Source organism: Diospyros lotus, chromosome 10, assembly GCF_014633365.1.
Source record: "Diospyros lotus cultivar Yz01 chromosome 10, ASM1463336v1, whole genome shotgun sequence".
Lineage (NCBI taxonomy): Eukaryota > Viridiplantae > Streptophyta > Magnoliopsida > Ericales > Ebenaceae > Diospyros > Diospyros lotus.
In genome coordinates this window covers 598,204-624,365 of record NC_068347.1, presented here as the reverse complement: position 1 = coordinate 624,365, position 26,162 = coordinate 598,204, and the positions used below count along the sequence as shown (strand labels likewise).

The following is a 26,162-nucleotide window of genomic DNA, read 5'->3' as shown; positions in this document are numbered from 1 at the left end:
TGGTAAAGGAGAATTTATAATTTGATAATGGAGATTGATCTTATAGTGGAGCAGTAGTGACAAGTGCAGTTCAAAAATCTAAATTCCACAGGTTTCTATATTGAACAGAAATTGAACTGACACAAAAATACTCCATGGTTACCCTATCATATTCCAATATGTGCCCCAAAAACATTAAATGAAAAGTTTTACACGGTTGCTTTTCCCATTTGTTTCTTGAGCTTGACACATCTGGTAGAAACCTTTTGGGGCTGTCAAGGCCTTCCTGTGAAGCTGTTTTCCTGAGTCTCATCATCCAAATAGTCATTACATCTCCTACTCAATGTAAAGAATTTATCAAATGTCCACGTTTGTGAGTCTCCACAATGCTTCCTGCTGCTGTTGAGTTCATTCTCATTTCCTGCCAAGTAAACTGAAAACTTCAAACAAAATAACAATGAGCCAGTTTTGGTTTAGTCATCCAATGGCAGTTTAGAGATGGCACATGCTGGTAATGATACCTAAAAAGGACTGGATTTTCTATCTGGGAAAAAAAAAAAAGTGAAGCACATTGCTTTAACTTCTTGTGGAATTATTTCTCAAATGTTACACTAAATCAGAATACCATGGTGAATTGGCAAAAAATTGAGTGAATTGATCTGAATAGAAAAAGTGAATATCACAACGGCTCAATGAAGCCTAATTACTAACACAATTAATAGAGATGTAAACGGAGTTCGTGCAATGCCCAAAGTTAACGACATTGTCAAATTCTGGATACATACGCAAAAATCATGTTGGATCATCCATGTACAGGCACCTCTAATAGTGTGTAAACTGAAAATGAAAAGGATGCAAGGTTTAAAAGCCTAACAAATGACCATATAAGAGTGAATTCTCAGCACAACCAACTGGTCATGGTGGATATAGAGCAACCAAATATTTAATAATATGTTTTTGGAATTCTGTATTTACAGGGCAAAGGAAAGAAAAGAGAAAAAAAAGAAGAGAGAGAAATGAGGTTCTTCAATTGCATTGATTTTGCAGAAGAGAGAATACAATATAGTCTGATAACAGAATCTAGGTTTTATCAAAGTGGAGCTAACTACTACTTTCTGCTTAACTAACTAACTAACAAGTTGAATCTCAACCAGTGATAGCTTTTGATAGTAGCAAATCCAAATCCTTAATGTAAAACAGGAAACTGCTGCAAGTAAACTTTGACACCCATTTAATCACTGTGAAGACACTTTATTCTCAACATCTAAAGTATCCCTCTTATTACAACTATTATCAAAATACAGAGAGGAAGAAAATGTCATTCAGGATGCAGAAGATAAGACTGAAAATGCTAAGTATCTAAAACCATAAAAAAGAAAGAAAGAAAAGGCAAGTTGATTGGGAACTTTATGGCTTGTAAACAATTAATGGCAACAAAGAAAGGAATACTTTCTTTTTTATTTTTTTGCATATGGTTTTAAGTTGAGTAGATTGAAAACCAAATACCTGGAATATAAGTTTAATAAAAATATAAAAATGTAGATGATGTTATGGTGAGAATTGAAGATAAAGTCATCCCAAGAAAAGATCAGTCCAAATATCTTAGATCAATCATCCAAAAATATGGAGTGATTAATGGAGATGTTACTCATAAATTAAAGCAAGATGGTTACAACAGAAAAGTGTGATATAAAATTCTATTAAAAAGCGAGACGGAAAACTTTCTAAGATGGCTATAAAATTAGCTTTATTGTATTGCATGGAATGTCGGGCAACAAAGCACCAACATGTGCAAAATATGAGTGCAATAAAGAAGGATATTATGAAAGATTTGTGCCATAAAAGAAAGAACAGAATAAAAATGAGGTCATCCATAATAATGTTGGAGTGGCTTCTATTAAAAGATAAGATAAGTAAGATACGGTTAAGATAGTTCAATCATGTAAAAAGAAAACCAATAGAGGCTCTAGTGAGGAGAGTAGATGAATTGGAAGAAGTCTTTAACAAAAGAGGGAGGAGAAGACCAAGAAAAAGTGGGAATCTCTTAGATATGTTATGAGTCACAAGGGGTCCTACAGAAAATATGGCCACAGATAACAACAGGTGAACTAGAATTCATGTAACAGCTCCCCCCTAGTGGGATTAAGGCTTAATATGTTGTTGTACAAGGACGTGAAACCGGAAAGAATAGATTGACAAACTTCATATTTACCATTATCCTATCCATTTTTTCACTTCTACCATTTCTTGCCAACAAAAGTCAGTTTTCACAGTTCATTATGAAATAACAAATTTCAAACTTACAAAAGAAAGTTGAAATCTATTTTCTAAAATCAAGTCCTCACCTGGCAGAGTAAAACTGAATTCCTCAAAATGAAGCATTACTTTATTGCTGCCTTTGTCTGCTTGATGCTTGAAATTCTGCAGATACATACAAAATAAAGTGTATATATAACTGTAGCACAATATCAATTGCCTTGAGATCATGAGAAGATAAAAAGTGAACACATTAACCACTTCTTAAGTCAACAAACCTCTCTCTAAGGTGATGAATGTCCTCGAGAAGCTCCATAGTCTGCTGCACCTTTAAATTTTTCTGCTTCTCCTCACCTTCTAATACCAAGATTGAGACCCTTAAAACTGTGGCAAGCTCAGCTTCAATTCTGCTAAGCTGTTGATCCAAATGCTCCATGAAGTCCTCATAAGATGACAATCCTTTCAGGGTATTCATGATTTCAGCTTCATTATGAATATTCTCAATCAATGAACCGGTAAGATTATCTGCAATATGACCAATAGGAAGGTCCACTGGGCCATCAGTATGAACTTGTAATCCTTCATCCTCAGTAAATTTCACTCCATTAGGATCAAGGTCCAGGTCTTTTTCTCCATCCAAGTTTCTCATACTGTCTTCCTTTGGGGACATAATCCGGACTTCATTTGAAGTATCCTCAGTTCCAATATCAAGGTGTGAAGCAACATTTTCAATTAGCTGAGTTTCTTTCACAGAAATAGCCTGAAACCAAAATAAGGCTTCTCAAAAACTCTGCCCTCCTTGCATAAGATCCAGGAGGAGAAAAATATTGCAAACAACATGCAAATGTATCATACAAACAACAAAGAGAGAATCATAGAAGGTATGACTATTGGTATGCTATACATAGCTACTAGAAGCACGTCACACCTTTTATTTTAGATGCTGCTGGAAGAAATGTAAATAAATGAATTCTTTGTTCCCATGCTTGAGAAAATGCACGTGGATCACATTGCCAGCAGAAGAAATGTCTGAAACACTGATGCTATAATGATATCATGTTCTGTCATGTCCAACATAGGCACCTACAGGTTAATGAATACACAACACCAGGGGCATAGGCTTGTAGGTGAGAGGGGCCATGCCCCTCCATATCTTCCAATATTTTTCCATGTACACTATGGATTTTCATGTGGCATTTATAATTTACCTATAGTTTTTATAAGGTCCTCCTCGCCCCCCCCCCCCCCCCCCCCAAAAAAAAAAAAAAAAAAGATGTGATACTTTAGGAAAAAGTAATCGTAATAGCATTGCAAAAAAAGAGGTACATATACTTTTTTTTTTATTTTGACCTTAAGCAGTTTATTTTGGTTGAGCACGTGGTAATATGTATGAACACATGTAGTTGTATTTATACATTGACTCTTTACCGCCAGTGACAATAAATGTTGCCCTCCACCCCCGCACAACACAGTGACTAGACCCTATGCTGCAGTAATGTGTAGTCTTGGTAGGAGGATGGTTGTGCACAGGCACACCCCAGATGTGGCTATGTTGGTTATGGGTGATTGTCCAACCATAGGTCTTGCGACTTGTCTCCAAGAAATATGAGAGATGTCCCTAGGCTGTGTCAACAGACACATAACAGCAGACGATGTCAACAGCAAGGCACATGACTGGCATGTGATGTGACCTTTGCCTATCTAATTGAAGGTTGGGTGTGGTTTTGGGAGAGTTGTTAGCCCTAGGCCAGATCCTTTGCGATCTCAGACTAGAGGTGGACCTTATTGCTGTCATAGAAAGGAAATTATTAGTCCTGTGACATACAGCGAGGTTGAATTGGCAGGAGTATGGGACCAGTCACTGTGGGTATTAAACATGACATATTCCTCCATATGTAACACAAGGGAGGAGGCTCAACTGGAGTACTACTTGGGATCATGGTTAGATTTGATGAGGATCATTTACGCAATGCACACATTTAGCAAGATATATCCAAGAGTAATTAGAATGAGAACAAATTGATGAGGATCATGGTTTGGTCATGTGAAAAGAAGACCAAGAGACGCTCCGTGAGGAGAGTTGATGAAATGGAACAATTAGTCAAAAAAAGAGGTAGAGGGAGACCTAAGAAGACTTTTGGGAGAGACATTAAAGTTTGATATGAAGTGTATGGACCTAATGAAGATATGACAAAAGACAGAAATACATGGAAGTCTAGAATTCATGTAGTCAACCCCACATAGTGGGATAAAGGCTGGATATGTTGTTGTTGTTTACTTTCAAATCCCTACCTTCTGGTTGATTTTGATTTCAACACCCTATAATTTTCCTTTTAGATTCCTATTTTCCTTTTGTAACCTTTGATTAAAAGCGGGTTACAAAACCCTCAAAAGTGGGCCGCAAATCTGAAAAATTATGTATGGGCTGAAAACAATGAGAAATGAGCAAGGTAAAAGACCAAAATGACCTTGAAAAAGCTAGGGTTTTAAGGACACTGTTGTCCATTCCCCACCACTCATTGGCGCCTATATAAAGGCTTGAGTTGGGAGAGAGATCAGTTTTTCTCCCAGCCATTTCCAATGGTGTGTGCGCTTGGAGTTGGTTGTTTGTGAAACCAAGGAGTCGGTTGTTGTGACTATTGGAAGAAGTTCAAGGTTTTGCAAGTTGGTGGCTCCTTTCGGCTATATTTTTAATTGAGCAAACAAAATCACAAATCGCGCACACACACACTGATACCACTGTAAGCCTTTAAACCAAACAACAGAGACAAAATCGGAAATGGAAAAACATAGACAGTAAAAGCACAAATGATGGAAAGGAAAAATAACACGAGAGATTTAGCAATAAAGGCTTGGTGTGTTGTTATATAGATCTTCCTTTTGTAAGATCATACACACAACTGTACTGGCAACTTTGACAACTTTTGATTTCTTTCGGCGGGGGGGGGGGGGGTGCACATAATGAGACTTCTCCACAGAGCTCCTTTCAAGCATAAATGGTGGCCTAACATAATTATTGGAATCCTTGGAATCCTTTCCTCATTCCTAACAGGTTAAAACTTTGAAGATAAATGGTGGCCTAACAAAGTATCAAAGAGTTTTCATTCCGAAGTCCATCTAGCCCTTATGCGTGTTCGTTCCTCAATATTCATATTTGCTAGACTCCTATTCTATCTGTATTAATACACCTTAAGTCCACATGGTTCCATGTGAGAGAATTTGCAAAGCTTGATATATATAATTTGACCCTTCTCGTATAAACATAAACTTTCAAGACAAGTTGTGACGCAATAGCACATTATTAAAAAAATGCGAACCTGGTTATTCAGGCAGTTGCATAAATTGACTAACTCATAAAAACAAAATTCATGGTAGAGTACCCTTTAAATGTCAGAAGCTTTCCCACGAGCAGTGCTCTTTCCTCATTGCCAACTTAACATTAGGATCCTTCACATCTCAGCTGATTTTGTACAAACCTCACCTGTTTTCTTCAGCAAATATCAGCATATACTTTATCCAAGAGATGTATATCCCTGATAATTTGTTTCTTCGATTCCAAAAAGTACTTTAATTGACCTTAATGTTTCATCTATAAACAAACACTAAAACTCTTTTAAGATTGCTAATCTCTTATTATAATCTCAATGCTGGAAATATGAGTCAAAGAACATCCACTAGCTCCAGTGCTAGATGTAATGCTTTAATTTGCACACTCAATGCAGTTCCCTGAAAAAATAACCAGAGAGCAGTCCACATACTACTACAAAAATAGTCATCAGGCAAGAATGGCTTCATTTTTAAGCTGATAAGCAACTAAATGGAGGCCCACTCATGATTCCTCACCACCAACCAAAAGGAAGCCTTTGTATGTGTGAACAGGCTAATACTTCATAGCATGTACCTAAAAGTAGCAGCATGCCTTATGACAATTAGCCTCAACTCTATTCTGAGCTCATTCCACCTCATGGAAATTCTTGGACTAATGGAAACCTAAAGTCTATAACCTCAATAAATTTCTCTTATAAACTGAAACTCACCACTTTTTATGTAAAACAAGTATGGCTGGAGAATAAAGTATGCTAGTTCTTTTCCTCTCAGCTAGGATGAGAGATAGATACAAGAAAGGAATAGATGAGAGAACAAACATGATAGGAAAGGCAAGTTGTGGCACCCGCTATTTGTTCTAATAATAAATGGAAAAATATGGGATTCTTCCCATATTTGACACCTAACTGGATTACACAGTGGAATTATTATTTGGGGAAATCTCTCGGTTTTTCTTGCCACCAATTAAAGAGCGTGTGTCTGATACAAGTACTTAATAAATCCCACTTACAATTGCCAAATTTAACTGAGGGGTAATTAATTTATTTTAAAGCATTTGATCAAACCTAATTAATCCCTTAATCACTGAGAAACATTCCTCGAATTGTTGGAAAATTCCACCTTGGATAGGTGTCACACCCTTCTCATGAAACAATCCAATATTTATTGAGTTTGTTACATTACCTCTCCCTTATGAAACCGTGTCATAATTTAATTATTAGGCCACTCAAACCTTAACTAAAAATTACAATATTTTCACCACTGAAAGTTCTTTCATACATGTAAGGCATGTTAAAATTCAGCCCTATTGGACATTATTTGACTTGTCAAATAATTTCTTGAAGACTGTTGTTCACCACTTCGTTACCGCTTTGACATCTCTTCCTATTTTTGATTATTTGACCAATCAAATCTTATCCAAATTTTACAAATCACATGTCCATAGAAAAGCTCTATCAAAGATCAATAACTAAAAAAAAATCAGGTCAATTCAACATCATTTGACCCCTCAAATCGATGTCCTAAGTTCACAGGTCAGTGCAGTCTTCTGTTGAGTTGAGAAGCTTCTATCGGTCAACCACTTTCCTCAAGCAGTCAACCAACACAAGCTGAACAGCCTCTCCAGACATTTTTCCCCTCTCAGGCAACTGTTGTCCCTTCCCAGATGATCAACAGAAGGCAAATTGCCTTCTTTCACTGATTTTTGGGGTTGTCAGGTGACAGTTTTCCCTCTCCAGTCTACCGTAATTCATTGTAACCCATTCCAAACTCCTTATTTCCTATTTAAAACCAGTAAGTCCATTTTAGCTTCTTCCAAAACACTTGTTTATCTTTTCAAAGTATCCATAAGCATTTTTCATTAGCTATATGAGAATGAGCGTGAGGCTTACCATCAGTTAAAGATGAGAGCCAAAGAACTTCAAAATCAGTGTTCCTCTAGACTTACCATAAGGATTCAAACCCAACAAAACATATACTCATCAACCTCTAATCATTCATGAACATATCTAGCCTAATAATGAAGTGAGGAGAACTGATTCTCCAAGTATGATACTACAGACTCTTGGGCAAAAGAAGTCCATTCTACACCTTCTTTTGGTCTCCTCTTGAGGGGATGCAGGTCATTCCTTGGTTGTACTTCCTCTAGGCAACCATGCGTTCTCTTTTTTTTTTTTTTTCAAGAAATATCACCCTTTTTTGAAGAGATTCTATTCCCCTTTTGCAACCCATCTCTTATGTTTTCAGCCCTCGTCCCCATGCACACTTCTGGTCCCTCCAATTTTGTCTTCTTCCCTTTGCTAATGATTGGCACTAACCCTCAAGCACTTAATCGACTAATCAAGCATTAAGGTGACATGTTTAAATGACTAATATACCCCTCATAAAATGCCTACTAAGTCTCCCACACATAGCCTCATTCAAATCATCATTCTTTTAGTCTTTGGCAAAAATACTCTCCAACCATTAAATAATCATTTAATCCCCAAAATAAATATTAATCACTAATGGATAGTCTTCATAATGTGACCAATAACATGTTAAAATCATGTATTTAATCTCATTCCCAAGCATAAATGGCTCCCTAGTTCAGTTTTTTCAGAACAAGATCCCAAAAATTTGTACTGGAGCCTCGAAAATTGAGTGTCGCCATAGCAGTTGAAGTTTCTGTTTTTGTATGCATGATTAGACCCAACACCCAATTAATCACAAAATAATTAAATTTAATTATTCCTCAACTTGGGGAATAAAAATGCAGGCCATTATACAAGCTATTATCATGCCTCTCCATTTTGAGAGAAGATGACACAGTGTGTAGTGCTTGTGTAAAGAAAACACACAAAGAAATTATTGAAACAATAAGTTTCAAGTACTCTTGAGAGAACAAACTTCAACGACCAAATCTGGACTCTCAACTAGGCGCAAAAACCGAAGCTATTTGCTGGAAAAAACCGAACTGGTTTGCTAGAATTTATCGAATAAAAAAAACTGATTACAACCTCTAACTTCTAAGTATATTTATAAAGTTTGACTAATCCATCTAATACTTGTAAATAAAATCCAACTAGAATCCTAATAGAAATAAAACCCTAATCAAACATGAAGTAGAATCCTAAAACTTATGAAGTTTCGCTATTGCTCCGACGCTACTGTTTGGGCCGATTCTAGGCTGCCCGGTTTGGGTCGGGTCGGCTTTGGGTCGAGTCTTGATCGGTGACCGCATCATTAACCTTCACTTGAGAAGAATTCATCCTCGAATTATGATCCGGGTATGACAACTCAACATCAGACAAATACAAAGAAAGATCAGCAACATTAAATGTTTTGGAAATACCCATATGATTAGGCAAATCCACAACATAAGCATTGTTATTGACCTTCTTTGTAATCTTGTAAGGACTATAATTCTTTGGCTTGAACTTGTTTTGTTTTCCTGCTGGAATTCGTTCCTTCTTCAAGAATATCATGATTTCATCTCCAACCTCAAATATCTTGTGTTTCCTATACTTGTCAGTTGCCACCTTGTACTTCTCATTCGCCTTGTGCAACTTTTGCTTGACATCCTCTTAAACTACTTGAACTTGCTCAACTAAGTCACTAGCTGCAACACTGAAACCTGATACCTTTGGCAACTTTACCAAATTCGATGCATGATTAGTAACTTTCATATATATGATGGAAAATGGCGATCTTCCTGTTGAGCTATGCACGATGTTGTTATAGGCAAATTCCGCTTGAGTTATGACTAGGTCCCATTGACCCCGTTTGTTGCAACTTAATTAAAGAAATTATAGCTTCTAACTTCTTAGATTATAGCTTCTAAAACTTAAAATAAGTTATGAACTTATTTGTTACAACTTCTCAGAAGTTGTAGTTAAACAGTTGTAGTGTTTGATACCATAAGCTGTAAAATAACTTATTTTTGGATAATTATCCATAATACCCTTAATAGTAATAGAATGATAATTTAAAAATTAATTAGTGTATACATATAAGTTTCAAGTGTTATAAAAAAATTAATTAGTATATAGAGAGAAAGGGAGATGGTGAGAGAGAAGAAGAGATTTGAAAATGGAGATGGAGGTGGAGAAGAGAGACCCTTGATTGCGTGGACAGAAGAGTAATTCTTTGTTAAAAATAGGGGCAAAATTGTCAAAAAAATGTAACTGTTTAATCAGAAGTTGTAGAAGCTGGGGTACCCCAGTTTTGAAAAAGCCAGCTTCTACCCCTTCTAAAAACTAGTAGAAGCTATAAGCTAGAATTCTAAAAGCTAAAACAAACACTACATACCCACTTTTTTGAAGCTAGAAGCTAAAAGTTGCAGCTTTTAAGCTGCAACAAACAGGCCCATTGTCTTGACTTGTCTTTGCAAACACTACGAATCAGATTTCCCAATGCACGATTCACCACCTTTGTTTGTCCATCAGTCTGGGAATGCACTGCACTGTTGAAATTCAAAGATGAATCGAACATCCTCCACAAGGTAATCTAGAATTGACTCAAGAACCCTATATCACGATCCGAAGTAATAATTTTAGGGACTCCATGTAATCTAACAACCTCCCTGAAAAACAATTTGGTTGTAGCTATTGCATCTGTTGTCTTCTTGCATGAAATAAAGTGCGCCATCTTGGAAAACTTGTCAACCACTACAAAAACAAAATCCATACCTCGTTGAGTTCGCGGTAGACCCAACACGAAGTCCATAGACAAATCTTCCCAAATAGCATTGGAAACAAGCAATGGCATGTAGAGACCCGCATTAGAAGATTGCCCCTTAGCTATTTGACATACATAACACCTGGCCACAATAATAAAAACATCTCTCCTTGCTCTTGGCCAATAATACCTTCCCATAACAGTTTCAATAGTCTTGTCCCTACCAAGATGCCCTGCTAAGCCACCACCATGCAAATCTCGAATAATTTTCTCACGAAGGGATGTGTAAGGGATGCATAGCTGATTTCCCTTCATGAGAAACCCATCATGCACATAGAAATTTCCTGACGGTTGTTGAGACATGCATTGTTCCCACATATGTTTGAAATCATCGTCTATCGCATATAATTCTTTCAAGCACTCAAACCGAACAATCTCAACACTAAGGGTCTTGATCAAATCCACACACCTACTCAAAGCATCCGCCACTTGATTATGTTGTCTCAACTTATGCACAATTTTATACGAAAAATTTATCAACAAAAGCAAACCATCTAGCATGCATATCACTCCTCGGTTGTTTTGGCTACTCAAATACTTGAGAGCTTGGTAATCTGCGTAAAGGACAAACTCTTTGCCAATCAAGTAATGTTCCCATGTTTTAAGAGCCCTCAACACTGCATAAAACTCCTTATCATAAATAGACCACTTTCTTCTGAATTCACAATACTTCTCACTGAAAAATGCAATTGGTCTCTTCTCTTGGGACAACATAGCACCTATACCCACTCCACTCGCATCACACTCAACTCAAACAATTTGTCAAAGCTTGGCAAAGCTAAGACAGGAGCGGTACAAAACTTTTCTTTTATCAAGGCGAAACTTTGCTCTTGTTCTTCACCCCAATGGAATTTCCCTTTCTTTAAACACTCAGTAATTGGAGCCACAATACTACTAAAGTGTTTGATAAACCGCCTATAGAAAGTTGCTAACCCATGAAAACTCTTTACATCACTGACATTTTTAGGGGTTGGCTACTCTTTAATAGCTTGCACTTTTTGCTCATCTACCTTTATGCCATATTTGCTTACAACAAAGCCTAAGAACAACAAGCTCTCACTCATAAGAGTACACTTCTTCAAATTAGGATAAAGTTTGTTTTCCCTCAACACACTCATCACCTCCTAAATATGCCTCACATACTCATCAATAGACTTACTGTATATCAAAATATCACCAAAATACACCACAACGAATTTACCAATGAAAGGACATAGCACCTGATTCATTAGTCTCATGAAAGTGCTTAGTGCATTGGTTAGTCCAAAGGACATGACTAACCACTCAAACAACCCATCTCTCATCTTGAAAGCTATCTTCCACTCATCTCCAGGTCGAATTCTGATTTCATAATTACCACTTCTGAGATCGATTTTGGTAAAAACCACAACCCCATCAAATTGATCAAGTATGTTGTCGAGCCTAGGAATTGGAAACTTGTACCCAATAGTAATCATGTCGATGGCTCTACTGTCAACACACATCCTCTAACTCCCATCTTTCTTTGGTGTCAATAAAACTGGCACTACACATGGACTCATGCTAGTCTGAATGTGCCATTTTCTCAACAATTCCTCTATCTACTCACAAAAAATCTCATTCTCCCTAGGATTCATCCTGTAGTGTGGTAGGTTAGGCAAGCTAGCACCAGGAATCAAGTCAATGTGATGTTGAATATCCCTCATAGGAGGTAGCTAATTAGGCAACTCCTCGGAACCACATCATGAAATTCTTCCAACAATTCCAACACCTCCATTGGAATTTGATTCACCTTCAGTGGCTCACTCACACTCTCCCCCTTAACAACCAACAAGTGAACCTCTCGAGTATCCTTACACTCCCTCACAAACTTAGTGTACTTATGTGTAATGATAAGAAAATTCTGCCCCTCCACTTTAGAAGCTTTGATTTGGTTCTTTTCCACTATGGGTAACAAAGTATAACGCGCACTCTCTTTCTCAAGCTGATATGTGTTCTTCCTACCCGAATGCTTAGCATCCACATTAAATGCCAAGGCCTCCCAAATAAAATATGGCAAGCATCCATACCAACAATATCACAATAGACTTTGTTAGAGTACTTACCAATAGAGAAAGGCACCCTACAACGTTCATCCACACGTATGCCATCAACTACTTTGATCCATCCAATTATGTAAAGGTTTGGATGTTTTTCAGGAGTTAGCTGCTTCTTTGCCACCACGCCTCTTCCTATGATGTTCTCCTGACTTACACTATCAATAATCAGCTCTAAGATTTTTTCCTTTCACCGTACACCTCGTGTAGAAAAGCTTATGCCGCTAAGTAGTATCTTCATTCTTTTGAGATAGCATTAAGTTCCTCACTACATAGGTATACTCTCCATGTCCATACTCTTCTTTGTCATCCTCCCCATCAGGCCCGCAATATACTTCCTCTTCAGCAACATCTTCCTCCTCCCTTTCTATAATATAAGCTGATTTTCTCCTTAGGCAATCACTAGATTGGTGCCCGACCTCATTACACTTGAAACACTTTAAGAGAACAGGCTTTGCACAAGGGTTATTGGATTTTGGAAGATTAGAAGTAGTACCTCAAGTGTTTCCCCCTATTGTAGCCTTATTAGGGTTAACTGTATTAGGTGGATTGAAAGGTTGCATTCCCTGAACCGACTTGCCTTTATCAAAACCTACTTGTTTATTTTCATTCTCATTATACTGACGATAGTTATCATTACGGGCTCTCTCACTCAACATTAACTCAGCTTTTAAAGCTAAGTTCCTTGCTTCTTGCACACTTAAAACCATCTGAACCCCAATTTTATCACGAATAGCAAGCTTTAATCCATTCAAGTAACAAGCTGCTTGTTGATTGTCACTTTCTGACAATTGGTTTCTCTCCGCCAATCTCAAAAACTCATAGGTACATTCATTCACACTCTTCATTCCCTGTGTACATCTTTGCTAGGCTTGAAACATGTATTGTTCATAATCAGGGGGTAAAAAACTACCTCTTAACAACTGCTTCATTCGTCTCCATGTCTAATCTGGGTGTCGACATTCCCTCAATCTCGTCTATCTCAATTGCTCCCACCAAACAGATGCACCACCCTTCAATCTGTAAGCCACTAACTTGACTTGTCATTCATCTGAGATCTCCATGTATTCAAAAAATCGATTAACCTCAGTGATCCAATCCAAGAACCCCTCAATATCAAGATCTCCACTAAAGGTAGGAATATCAACCTTTAGTTTATACTCATCGTTGCCCTAATGGTTGTGCTAACACGCAGTCCTCCTAACCCCTCTTCCACCAAGGTTAGCTCTTGCTCGACTAAGATCATCCTCTTCATCGTTATCTTCAATCATTGGTCTTCTAGGATTAACAAATAAATGATTAATGGGTGGTCTTCCGACTCTGGCTTAATTCACCCCATTATTCAAGTTCCTGTCATCAACTCGTAGTAAGGCGCGCAATTGGTTGCTAATTTGCTCCAATTGTTGTTGGATGGTACGAGTTACTTCTCGTTGTTCTTCGATTACTCTTCAAACTGCAAACAACCCCTAATCACCGTCACGAAGTTGGTTACTACCGTTACCTTTAAAATTGGTCATCTGATTGGTTGATTAACTGCTCTAATATCATCTGACGTAACGTGTAGCACATATGTAAAGAAAACACACAAAGAAATCCTTGAAACAATAAGTTTCATGTACCCTTGAGAGAACAAACTTCAACGACCAAAGCTAGACTCTCCACTAGGTGCAAGAACCGAAACTAGTTGCTGGAAAAAACTGAACTGGTTTGCTGGAATTTATTGAATAAAAAAAACTAATTACAACCCCTAGCTTCTAGGTATATTTATAGAGTTTGGCTAATCCATCTAATACTTGTAAATAAAATCCAACTAGAATCCTAATAGAAATAAAACCCTAACCAAACATGAAGTAGAATCCTAAAACTTATGAAGTTTCGCTACTGTGTCGGCACTACTGTTTGAACTGATTCTGGGTTGCCCAGTTTGGGTCGGGTTAGCTTTAGACCGAGTCTTGATCGATGACAGCATCAGAAGAATAGGAGAATAAGACACTAAAAGAAAGAAGAGAGATAGATGAGCACATAAATGGGCTTTCACTCCCCCAAATATGCATTTGTGTGTTTATATATGCGTAAGCGTGTGTGTGCCTATGTGTGAGAGAGAGAGAGGGGTCTTCTACTCTAGGCTAGACACTATTCCACAATTCTATGCACAAACAATGGGTTTCCAATATTTCTAGGGAACATTTCACACAAAAAGATGCCTATTCAAAATTCACCATATATTTCTTCAGTATTTTGTCACACCCTCGAGTTGAGGGTTGAGCATCTAGGAATTCGGATGAAATTTCAAGAAAGAAGATAGAAGTTGAGGAAGATACAGATAGAACAAGAGAGAAAATTATAGAGAGGGAAGAGAGTGAGAGAGTTCTGGTATTCTAAAAACTGTTTTAACTCTTCTACAACAGCCTTCTTAAAGGCTACTCTTTACAGTTAGATAGCTAACTATTAGCTAAAGGAGTTGTAACTGTTCCAACTATTCTACCACCTATCTCCAACCGCCTACAACCACTTAACCTCTTGTTGTTACAGTGGGTTACAAGAATTCACCCCCAATGTCTAATCTACCCTTGGGTCGTAACAATTCCACTCTCGATGAGAAAATTCTTATCCCCAAGAATTTAGAGCAACTGTGCTTTCTTCGTCACCCAATTCCCACCGAATCTTCTTCTTCATTTTCGTCCTCTATTCCTTCCATATTAAGTAACTGTTTTTAGCATCGGTGGTCGAGATTGAATTTATCTCCACACTTATAACATAATCCTAACTTCCGTCTTTGCTCCACAGTAGATGATTTCGCTACATCAGGGTTGGGATAGACCTTAAAATTCACATTCACTTGATTCCATTCCATTGGTGGATAGAACAGAGGCCGAATTTACATTGAGATCGTCTACTTACTGAAAATCACTTCCAATGTAAGCTCTTGTAGCTTTGCCTTCTCAACCACCTATTTCACTGTTGTAGGTATCATCATTTTAACCATAGATCTCAATTCATCTTTTAACCCACTAATGAAACTTGATACAAAGTATAGTTCAGTTAGGTTGGGCTATGACGTCCACAATAAAGACCTTAGTTCTTCAAATTTCATTTGATATTCCAATACCGAACCTTCTTGTCTTAATTTGTTGAATTCCTAAACTACATATGCCATATTCTTTTCACCAAATCGATCACACAATTCCTCACCAAACTCTGTCCAACTAGCCTCATTTCCCTTGGCTTGGGTCCACCCTTGGTACCATGAGTCAACCATATTGTTGAGATAGGCTGCCACCAAGGTAATCCTCTGCCCTTTGACAACACCATAGAATTGAAAGAATTTTTCACAATAGCAGATCCACCAACTTGGTTTTAGTCCCTCAAACACGAGAATCTCTAATTGTGGCATTGGTGTGTGGATAGGAATGTGGGAGGAAGATCCCCTTACCTAAATACCCTATTCCACTGTAGGTTGATCCTCTGTTTCCAACCCTTCGTCAAGCCTAGGAAGGATAGAGGCAAAATCAAGTCGAAATTTGTCCTTGGAGGGAAGTCCGATAGCAGTCGAAATTGGGGCAACAATGCTAGCATGTTGAACATGTTAATTTTTTGGCTATACTACTCCACAACCTCCTTGTTCTTTTCCAATTCTCGCACACTATCCCTGATGGCTGAAATGTCTTCCCTGCTTTGGCGCATGGCCTCTTGGGTCTACACCATCCAGCACCTCCATCTTCGCTTCTAGTTGCCTCATCCTGGTTCCCTCGGCCATCCTTCGATTGAATCAAAATCTGGGTCAAAATGGAGTGCTCAATTCAGTCAGACTACTACTCAGCCCCAAATGCCCCACTGATCAAAGTTGTTGCCGACCAGCAATCTCTCGACTTCTACCTTCGAGTCGTGCCTACACGTTTGCCATCACCCTTTCCTCAGTCAGTGATCATTTTCTATTGCAATCTTGGGATTTCACCATGAATCGACAAAAATTAACAATCGAACCAGAGAAGTCGAAAGCCCAAGACTTCTCGTTAACCTCCTACAACCCAATCGATCCTAGGTCAATCTCGATCAGTCAAACTGAGAGTTGTTGCTCTGCCTTCAAGTTCGCCAAGAATTAATAAAAAGAAACTCACCTGGACTGCTCTACCTTCAAATTCAAATCTTACATACCGCTATAAAAAGCCTTCAAATCCTCAGCCAAGAATCCAGAATTCACCGCCAAGGAACATTCAGTTTTGATACCAAATTGTCACACCCTCAAGTTGAGGGTTGGGAAATCTAGGACTTCGAGTGAAATTTCAAGAAAGTGTTAGATTGGGAGCACTGGCAGTCCTCAATCAAAGACCAAAACACACTCACACACACACAGATTCAACCCACAACAGAAATAAAACAAGAACAGAATTGAAAAAGATAAGGCAAGAATACGCAAACCACACAAGAAGACAAAAGATATATCCTGGTTCAGATTGCTGTGATCAATCCTACATCCAGCCTCTTGCAATCCTGAGAGCAATCCACCAGAAATCAGTACAAAGAGTCCCTCTCTCTCTCTCTCTCTCTCTCTCTCTCATTCCCGAGTATAATTCTCAATAGAGAATACAAAGAACTAATTGCTCCAGCCTTTCCTCTCTCGTTCTCAGTGCACTCGTATACAATCAGAGTGACACAGCGTGTAGCGCGTGTGTGAAAAAAACACACCAAAATAAACTCTTGAAAGAGCAAACTTCAATGGCCGAATCTTGGCTTTCAAGAAAACGCAAAAACAAAACTGTTTTGCTAAGAAAACCCAAATAGGTTGCTGAAATTTGATTGAGAAAAACTTGATTACAAACTCTAGATCCTACGCATATTTATAGTATTTGGCTAATCCAAATCCATCTAATATTTGTAAACAAAATCCAACTAGAATTCTAATAGAAATAAATCCTAAGTAAAAGTCAACTAAAATCCTAATAAAAATAAAACCCTAATTAAACATGAAGTAGAATTCTAAATCAAGTAGAAACATGAAATAGAATCCTAAATCAAGTAGAAATATAAAATAGAATCCTAAATCAAGTAGAATTCTAAAACTTAAGAAGTATTAAAATAACATTATGGCACTACTATTTTGGTGATGCTGTTCCGATTTAGTTGGGTCGGCCTTGGGCCGAGTCTTGATTGGTGACCGCATCACAAAGAATGAATGAATGATATCCCAAGCGACTGCCCCTGCCCTCTATTTATAGATATCTGAGGCGGATACATTAAGGAAATATAAAAGATGTGCCAATACCTAAAATACCCCCGAAGTACAAGTTACCATTAGACAAACAACTAACTAACTAATTGTCGCAAAGGACCAATCAAGGCTCTTTTAGTTCTACTAGACCTTCTATACTCGATGCAAAACATAACAAAAAGAAGATAGAAGTTGAGGAACAAACAGATAGAACGAGAGAGAGAGGAAGAGCAAGAGATAAAATTAGAGAGAGGGAAAAGAGTGAGAAAGTGTTATTATTCCAAAAATTGTGTCATGTACCGAGGGTCATAATGTAATAAATAAAAGAATAATGGAAAGAAGATGCTATAAACCATTGTATAGGGGCAATAGTGATTTGTGTCACTTAGGCGATTATTTTGGGCAGGAGATGTATCATGTGAGGGGAGGCTATAAATTGTGGCCTACCTTACTATTAAAGGTATCGAGAATTTGAATGAAATCTAAATTTCCTTCTCCATTTCCTTCTCAATTTCTCTCTCTCTATATTCTTCTAATTCTCTTTCCCTCCCTTTCACAAGATCCTTCTCGTTCTTGTTGTGATCTCTACCATTCAAGAGAGATCAGTTCTTCTAGCATTGCCAGATCCTTGTGGATCTGACAATTTGGTATCAGAGCTGAATTTTGGGACTCGCGAGCGAAGATACGTCAATGGCTGAAGGCACGCAGATGAAAGGATTGGAGGCTCAAGTGCAGCAATGCGGATCCTCGATGGCAGGCTTGCAGGCAAGGGTAGATCAATTAGAGTTGGGATCCAATAGAAACCATGAGGCAATCATCGCCATGGACAGGAAGTTAAATGTGGGGATAACACAGATTTGAGAGGAATTACAAGGATTTATGGTGATGTTCGCAAGGCAGCATCAAGTAAGCATTCCACCTAATTTTCCTCCTCGAGAGAGGGCAGATCCAATTCTGCCCCGGACAAGGCAGAACAGATCCAATTATACTAGAGAGAGGAAGGAATCAAAGGACCACTGAGACCTCGGTTGGAGGAGAAGATCAGGGTGAGCCAGGGGAGGCTAGGTGAGAACGGCGGTAGGAGGCACCGATAAACCATAATCTGCATGGTTTACCCATGCCGGGATTGGAAATTCCTTTGTTTGATAGGGCGAATCCCCACTAGTGGGTTCAGAGATGTGACAAGGTGTTCAAGTGGTATGGAGTGGCAGAGAGGCAAAAGGTGGCAATAGCAGCAGCATACCTTAACGATGCAGGGGACGCTTGGTACCAAGGGTGGTCCAAGGTCCAGGAATTCTGTAGGTGGGAAGACTTCGTGGAAGAATTTTGTGAAAGGTTTGGAGATCGGGGGCTATTAGATGCGGTTGAAGAATTTAACAAAATCAAACAGGTTGGAATGGTGATGGAGTACTAACTTAGGTTTGAGGAGTTGAAGGCCTTAATGCTCAACCACAACCCATTCTTAATCGAGGCTTATTTCGTTTCAAGCTTTATAAGCAACTTGAATGAGGAATTGAGACCCCTGGTGAAGGTGCTAAGACCACGTACCCTCAAGCACGCTGCAAACAGTGCTAGGCTACACGAGGTGGTGGTGGAAGCACTGATGAAGAAGTAGAGGGCAGTGAGTAGGAGTGTTGTTCCGGTGAATTCACTGCCTAGAGTATTACCAAGGAATAGGGACGGGGATCTCCAGGCCCGAAGAATCTGGCGTTACCAGCCCCCAACTCCCAAGGAGGAAAGACCATGGAACAGAGGAGACCGGCGGGCCTCTATTTCAGATGTGGAGATAAGTATTACGTGGGTCATCAATGCGGAGAAGACAATGGTGAGATATCCCTACATGCCCTTAAGGGACTCACCAACAGCAAGATAATTAAGGTAGAAGGACAAGTGGAGGAGAGTAAGCTGATGATCTTAATCGATAGTGGGAGTACCCACAGTTTCTTGGATGAGGGTACGACTAGGAGGTTGAAATGCCCCTTAATTCCCACTCAGCCATTGACAATGACGGTGGCCAATGGGATTAAGGTGATGAGAAAGTCTGCATGTGCAGGGTTCTGTTGGGATATGCAAGGAGAGGGATTCGAGGTTACTGAAATTAGGGGGGTGTGATGTAGTATTGGGGGTCAATTGGATGAAAAATGTTAGCCTAATTTGTTTTGACTTTAACAAAATGGAGGTGACCTTCGAGAAGGAGAGAAGGAAGATGTCAGTGAGAGGCAGTAAGGAGGTGGGGGTATGCAAGATGATTATAGGGCAAAGGGTTACAGAGGCTATTCAAACACAAGATTAACCAGGTGGCTCAGTTGTTCTCTATTCAAGCTACAGAGGAAGGAGAAGAGGAGCTGAGAACAGAAGGAGAGTTTGTGCTAACCATCAGAAACTCACCACAATCCAACACTAAGGTACATCATTCTGATCTACTTAATATACTCCTAGTTGAATTTGAGAATTTATTTGTAGAGTCTCAATCTCTACCCCCAACCAGAGCCATTGACCACACCATCAACCCTAAACCCCAAACAGAACCTGTTAACATTCGTGCCTACCGCTACCTCCTCACCAAAAGACAGAGATCGAAAAATTGGCTAAAGAGATGCTCCACAGGTCTCTCATAAGACCCAGCCACAACCCTTTTGCATCCCCAGTGCTGGTGGTAAAAAAAAAAAAAAAAAAGATGGTTCCTGGCGATTTTGTATTGATTATTGTCAACTAAACGAAATAACCATCAAGAACAAATTTCCCATCCTACTCATTGACGACCTACTAGATGAACTTAGACATGCCACTATTTTTTCGAAGTTAGACCTGAAATTCAAATACCACCAAATTCGGATGAACCCTATGGACATTCCCAAAACTGCATTTAGAACGCACCAGGGCCACTATGAGTTCTTTGTCATGCCCTTTGGCTTAACTAATACCCCAACCACCTTTCAATCTCTAATGAACCAGATTTTTGAGCCATACCTCAGAAATTTCATTCTTGTATTTTTTTATGATATTCTTATATATGCCCAACCTTTGAACTCCACCTAAAAGATTTGAGGACTACATTTGAAATTCTTAAGATCAACAAGTTGTATATTAAGAGATCAAAGTGTGCCTTCGCACAAAGCCAAGTGGAGTATTTGGGAAATATCATATTGGGCCAAGGAGTAAGTATAGATCCAGAAAAAGTGGTTGCCATGATTAATTGGCCAAGACCAATGACTGTTAAAGTCCTGAGCGATTTTCTGGGATTGATCGGTTATTATAGAAGATTTGTAAAGGGGTATGGAGGTATAAGTAGGCCACTTACAAACTTATTGAAGAAAAATAGCTTCGAGTGGGATCAGAAGGCAAAGGCCACCTTTGAGTCACTAAAGAGAGCTATGAGTAAGGCCCCAGTGCTCGACCTACCTGATTTTAGCAAGACATTTGTGGTAGAGATAAATGCTAATGGAATGGGCATAGGGGCAGTGCTAATGCAAGAAGGTAAACCCTTAGCCTTTATAAGTCAGGCCTTAGCTCCAAAACATATGGGCCTCAGTGTGTATGAAAACGAGTTATTAGCCGTTATTTTTGTAGTTGAAAAATGGAGACATTATCTAGAGGGGAACAAGTTTATCATAAAAACCGATCATGAGAGTTTGAAGTTTCTACTACAATAGAAACTTCACACCCACTTGGAGAGGAAAGGGATAACTAAGCTAATGCGCTTGGACTACACAATACAAGAAAGGGAAGGAGAACATTGCGGCAAATGCTTTGTCGAGATGCCCTGAAGATGGAACAATTGTTGCTATTTCAACTTTAATTCCAGAGTGGTGTCAAAATGTGGCTAAGAGTTATGAAGGGAATGGGTAGGCCCAGACTCTTTTGGAGCAACTAATAATTGCTCCTATAAGTAAAGTGGGGTATATTATGGAAAATGGGGTGATAAGATTCAAAGGTAGACTGGTGATAGGAAATAACATAGAACTAAAGAGAAGGATACTGCAGGCCTTACATGAATCTCCCCTCGATGGCCATTCCGGAATCCAAAATACTTATCACAAGGTGAAGCAACTATTTAGCTGGCCTAAGTTGAAAGAGGAGGTGATGAAGTTTTTCCTTGCATGTGATGTGTGTAAGAGATGCAAACATGAGAGAGTGACCTATCCAAGGCTTTTGCAACCACTGAATATTCTGGGGCAAGCATGGGAGAGTGTTTTCATGGACTTCATTAAAGGGCTTCCAAGATAGGAAGGGAAGGACTACATATTTGTGGTGGCGGACAGGTTCTCTAAATTTGCTTATTTTATGGCCCTTACTCACCCTTACATAGCACATGAAGTAGCTCAAGTTTTCTTGAATCAGGTAGTAAAAGTGCATGGGGTGTCGAAGACTATAGTGTCAGACCGAGACGAGGTTTTCACTAGCCTCCTATGGCAGTCACTAATGAAATCATCAGTAGCTAAGCTAAACCTCTCATCTGTCTATAATCCTCAAACTGATGGACGAACCGAGAGAGTCAATCAATGTCTCGAAACCTACCTTAGATGCTTGTGTTTCGCACACCCAAAAAGTTGGCACAAGTGTATTCAGTAGCACAATGGTGGTATAATTCCACCCACCACAGAGCCATTAAAATGCCACCCTTCAAGGCCCTATTTGGCTACCAACCCCCCTTATTGCCATCCCTACTTGGCCCTACCAGCGTGGTTGCGGTGGATGAACATCTGCAGCAGAGGTAACAGGTCCTTCAGCAACTGAAGAAAGACTTAGCCATGGCCTAGAATTGAATGAAACAAATGGCCGACAAAGGAAGGAGTGAGAAAACATTCAATGTGGGGGAGGCAGTCTACCTTAAGCTAAAGAGACCCCATCTCAAATCCTTAGCTCTTGGGCCTATCTCCAAGTTGAGTGCCAAATACGTTGGTCCTTTTTCCCATTGTGGCCCAAATGGGAAATGTAGCCTACAAACTACAGCTATCGGATGGAATTCAAATCCACCCAGTGTTTCATGTATCGCTGCTAAAGAAGTCAGTGGAACCAACCGGTCAGTGCCCAGCTACCCCAAAGACCCATCGACTTTGAATTACCCCTAGAACCGGTTGCCAGTGTAGATCGCAAAGTCATCTATCAACATGGAGCCCCAATCATGCAAGTACTGGTGCAATGGTCCAACATGTCATCCGACCAACAACACATGGGAGTACCTCCCAGACTTGAGCAATTTCCAAGAACTACTAGTCTCCTAACCATTTCTTGAGGACAATAAATGTCTCAAGGGGAGGGTATTTGTCATGTACCGGGGATCATACTATAATAAATAAAAGAATAATGGAAAAAAGATGCTATAAACAATTGTATAGGGGCAATAGTGATTTGTGTTACTTAGGCGGTTATTTTGGGCGGGAGATGTATCATGTGAGGGGAGGCTATAAATTGTGGCCTGCCTTACTATTGGAGGTATCAAGAATTTGAATGAAATCTGAATTTCCCTCTCCAATTCCTTCTCAATTTCTCTCTCTCTCTCTTCTTCTAATTCTCTTTCCCTCCCTTTCATGAGATCCTTCTTGTTCTTGTTGTGATCTCTACCATTCGAGAGAGATCAATTCTTCAAGCATTGCCAGATCCTTGTGGATCTGACAAATTGCTTTAACTCTTCTGCAACAGCCTTCTTAAAGGCTACTCCTTATAGTTAGATAGCTAATTGTCAGATGAAGGAGTTGTAACTGCTCTAACTATTCTACCACCTATCTCCAACCGCCTACAACCACTTAACCTCTTCTTGTTACAATGGATTACAAGAATTCACCCCCAATGTCTAATCTACCCTTGGTCGTAACATATTTATAATTCAAAATAGCTTTTCATTGTGTTACTTCTCAAATGGCCATCCAAATTGATTCAGGCCTACACAATAAGTGCTTATGTGATATGACTGCACAAAATACCTGGAAAATAAAAAACTATCTGAGACACTTTTAATTGACAGCAATTCCTACTTGTGCTTCAGTTTACTCATTAGATGTTTAGATACCTAGACTCATATATCCACACTTATGGAACTTGTTGAGTCCATGCAGGATAGGATACAGCTTACACAAAAGTGCTTTGTGCATAATTTGTCTTATCTATATGGTAAAAACATGACCTGAAATTTCAGGTCTCTTCCTCTACTCCCCCCCCCCCCCCCAAAAAAAAAAAAATCACACACAGAAAGTAACAAGAACAATTGGCTACTCATAAAATGAGCTAATCATTTTCCCCCAAGTTCTAGACCAAATAGGAATCCCCCTCGTGGGGTATAATCATCCGTTCACTCTTGGTGGATAATTATTGGTCCTCTCCTAATGGATAATCCAAGTTCAGGATTCCTCAAAATTGAATTCCTGTATCACAGTTTCTATCTCCAACATATCTTTGAGTTTTGGTGTCATGCATCCAAGAGATGAAAATTTTGAACATGCGGTGGTGAACCACATAAAGTAACATGTTTTTCAGAATTCATGTCAAAATGAAAATGAATGTATGAGACAGGAAAACAATATTTCTGAACCCCAAACAAATGACCTCTCTTGCTAAAATTGAACACTGCTTCTCAAATTGAGTATAATAGTATTGGCATATATATACAGCAACATAACCTTTATACATGCAGCCAGAAGATTTAAAAGGGAATTTATAGAAGTGGATAGTATATGGCATGTTATCTTGACAACATTGATTTGGATGCAAATGAGCTCATAATTTTGGATCTATAATAAATTCTGCACCATAAGAAGTAAATTACAGATAAATTACCAATTACAGTACCTCATTAAGTCTTGTTGAAAGTTCATCAAGCAAAGTGATACGAGATTTTGACTTCTCCAGAGCTTCCATAACCTTTTTCTTTTGGAAAAGTAGGTCCCTTGCATCATTTTCTTTTCCAGTTTGAACACAAAGTGCTGCCTGTCGTCGAAGCTTCTCAGCTGCTTCAGACAACCGCATCAGCCTCAATCTTGCATTGTTCGCTGCACCAACAGCAATTAGTTTCTCAAAAAGCTTTGTAGAAGAGATAGATAAGATTTTTCGCACCAAAAGAACAGATCCAATCACAGCAAGATAAAAAAAAAGAAAAAGAAAAAACAATTTAATGATCATTGAATGACACAGATTGGTGAAAGGAAATAAAAAGGCTACCAAAATGTGCATATAAAAAGAAAAAGACACTCCCAAGAAACACCACATCATCATTAACGGAGCCTTCTCCTAACAAGTTAGGGTTGGTGACAAGGCATTCATAATGTCAATTAACTTCTAAAAGTCACATTAAAATACAAATCCATGTAAAAGAATAATGTGATAATATTTTTTAAGCTGGAAGCCCTTCCTGACACAACCCTTCAGTAAGGAAAAGATGATAAAATTCCAACACCATCTTCATATAAGGAACAGTTTCATGGGATGGCTGAAAATAATTGATATAGCTGTGTTCTGACACTGTGAAACCAATCCATACAACATGGAAACATGACTATCCCCAAGAAATACCTCCAAGTGAATAAAGTACCCTCTAACCAAGTTAGTCAACACATGAACTCATACTAATAACCAGTAAACAGAGACCCAAAACCCCCCCCCCGGTCCAACGCTCACACACAATTCTTCACGCTGTGCTGTTTCACAAACTAATTTCAAGTGTTATAATCACGAAACCCTATAGGAGATTCTACCCAACAAGAGTTGAGAATTAATTAATGCTCGATTTCCGTGGTGTTGAACGAAGCAAAAACGCCAATTCAGATAAAAGCACATAAAATCCCCAAACCAACAGCAAACACGGTGGCAATCTAATAGAACAATTTCCCTTTTCCGCCCTTTCAGATAGAGCCTTGGGCATAAATTGTAGTGAGGTTTGAAATGGGCATGCACTTGTAACAAGCCATCCACTGAATCCAGAAAATGGACGCTTGTCAAGCCAGCCAACAGCCAGAAAGAGCAATAAATGGGGCGAATTGAGTGGAGAAGTGAGAAAGATAGAACCTTTGGATCGGGCGTGCTCCGCCTCGGAATGGAGTTGATCGAGTTGGGCGCGTAGCTGTTGGGCGTTGAGGTTGGAAGCCAAGCACGCAGACGCCATCCTCAACGGAGGCCTTCTCCTTCCCCTTCTCCATCTTGCTTCCAATGGCACTGCATTCCCCATCCCGCCACAGTTAACTATCATCGTCGTCGTCATCGCCTTCATCTGCCCCACGTCTCTCTGCACTGTCAAAGCAGTGTTCAAAGGAAAATAGATATTATTTTTTTAGGGTAAATTGATTTTCAACTAAAGCAAATTACTAAAACAACACTCAATTTTTACATTATTTTTAATTTTACTGATTATAATTTCTAATTTTATACTTAATTTTGATTTTAAGATTGTTGTTAATACTATTACATTTTTTGCTATCAAGTGCTACCATATTAACATAAAAATTAATAATAATGTTATTGATACACTTTTGTGTACATTTTGGACTATACAAAAATGTATCAATGATAAAAATGTCTTTTATGAAGCGCATAGAAATAAGAGGTATTTTAATCATAATATCCCTTTATATAATTCAAAATATACAAAAATAATATACATCTAACATAAT

General features: G+C 38.8%; 1 protein-coding gene across 4 annotated transcripts; it reads right to left on the bottom strand.

Annotated features, from left to right (window-relative positions):
* LOC127811643 (uncharacterized) lies at positions 1–25,789 on the bottom strand. 4 transcript variants are annotated; one of them, XM_052351675.1, is made up of 5 exons: positions 25,561–25,789; positions 24,349–24,548; positions 2,514–2,995; positions 2,325–2,400; positions 1–419 (listed from the first exon to the last, which is right to left on the bottom strand). In XM_052351675.1, the coding sequence occupies exons 1-4, from the start codon at positions 25,760–25,762 to the stop codon at positions 2,361–2,363; spliced, it is 924 nt and encodes a 307-aa protein (XP_052207635.1). In that variant the 5' UTR covers positions 25,763–25,789; the 3' UTR covers positions 1–419; positions 2,325–2,360. The 4 variants fall into 4 exon arrangements, 3 of the variants coding, with proteins under 3 accessions (XP_052207635.1, XP_052207634.1, XP_052207633.1); XM_052351674.1 differs by having other exon boundaries at positions 2–412; XM_052351673.1 differs by having other exon boundaries at positions 4–400.
* Between the last annotated feature and the right edge of the window lie 373 nt (positions 25,790–26,162).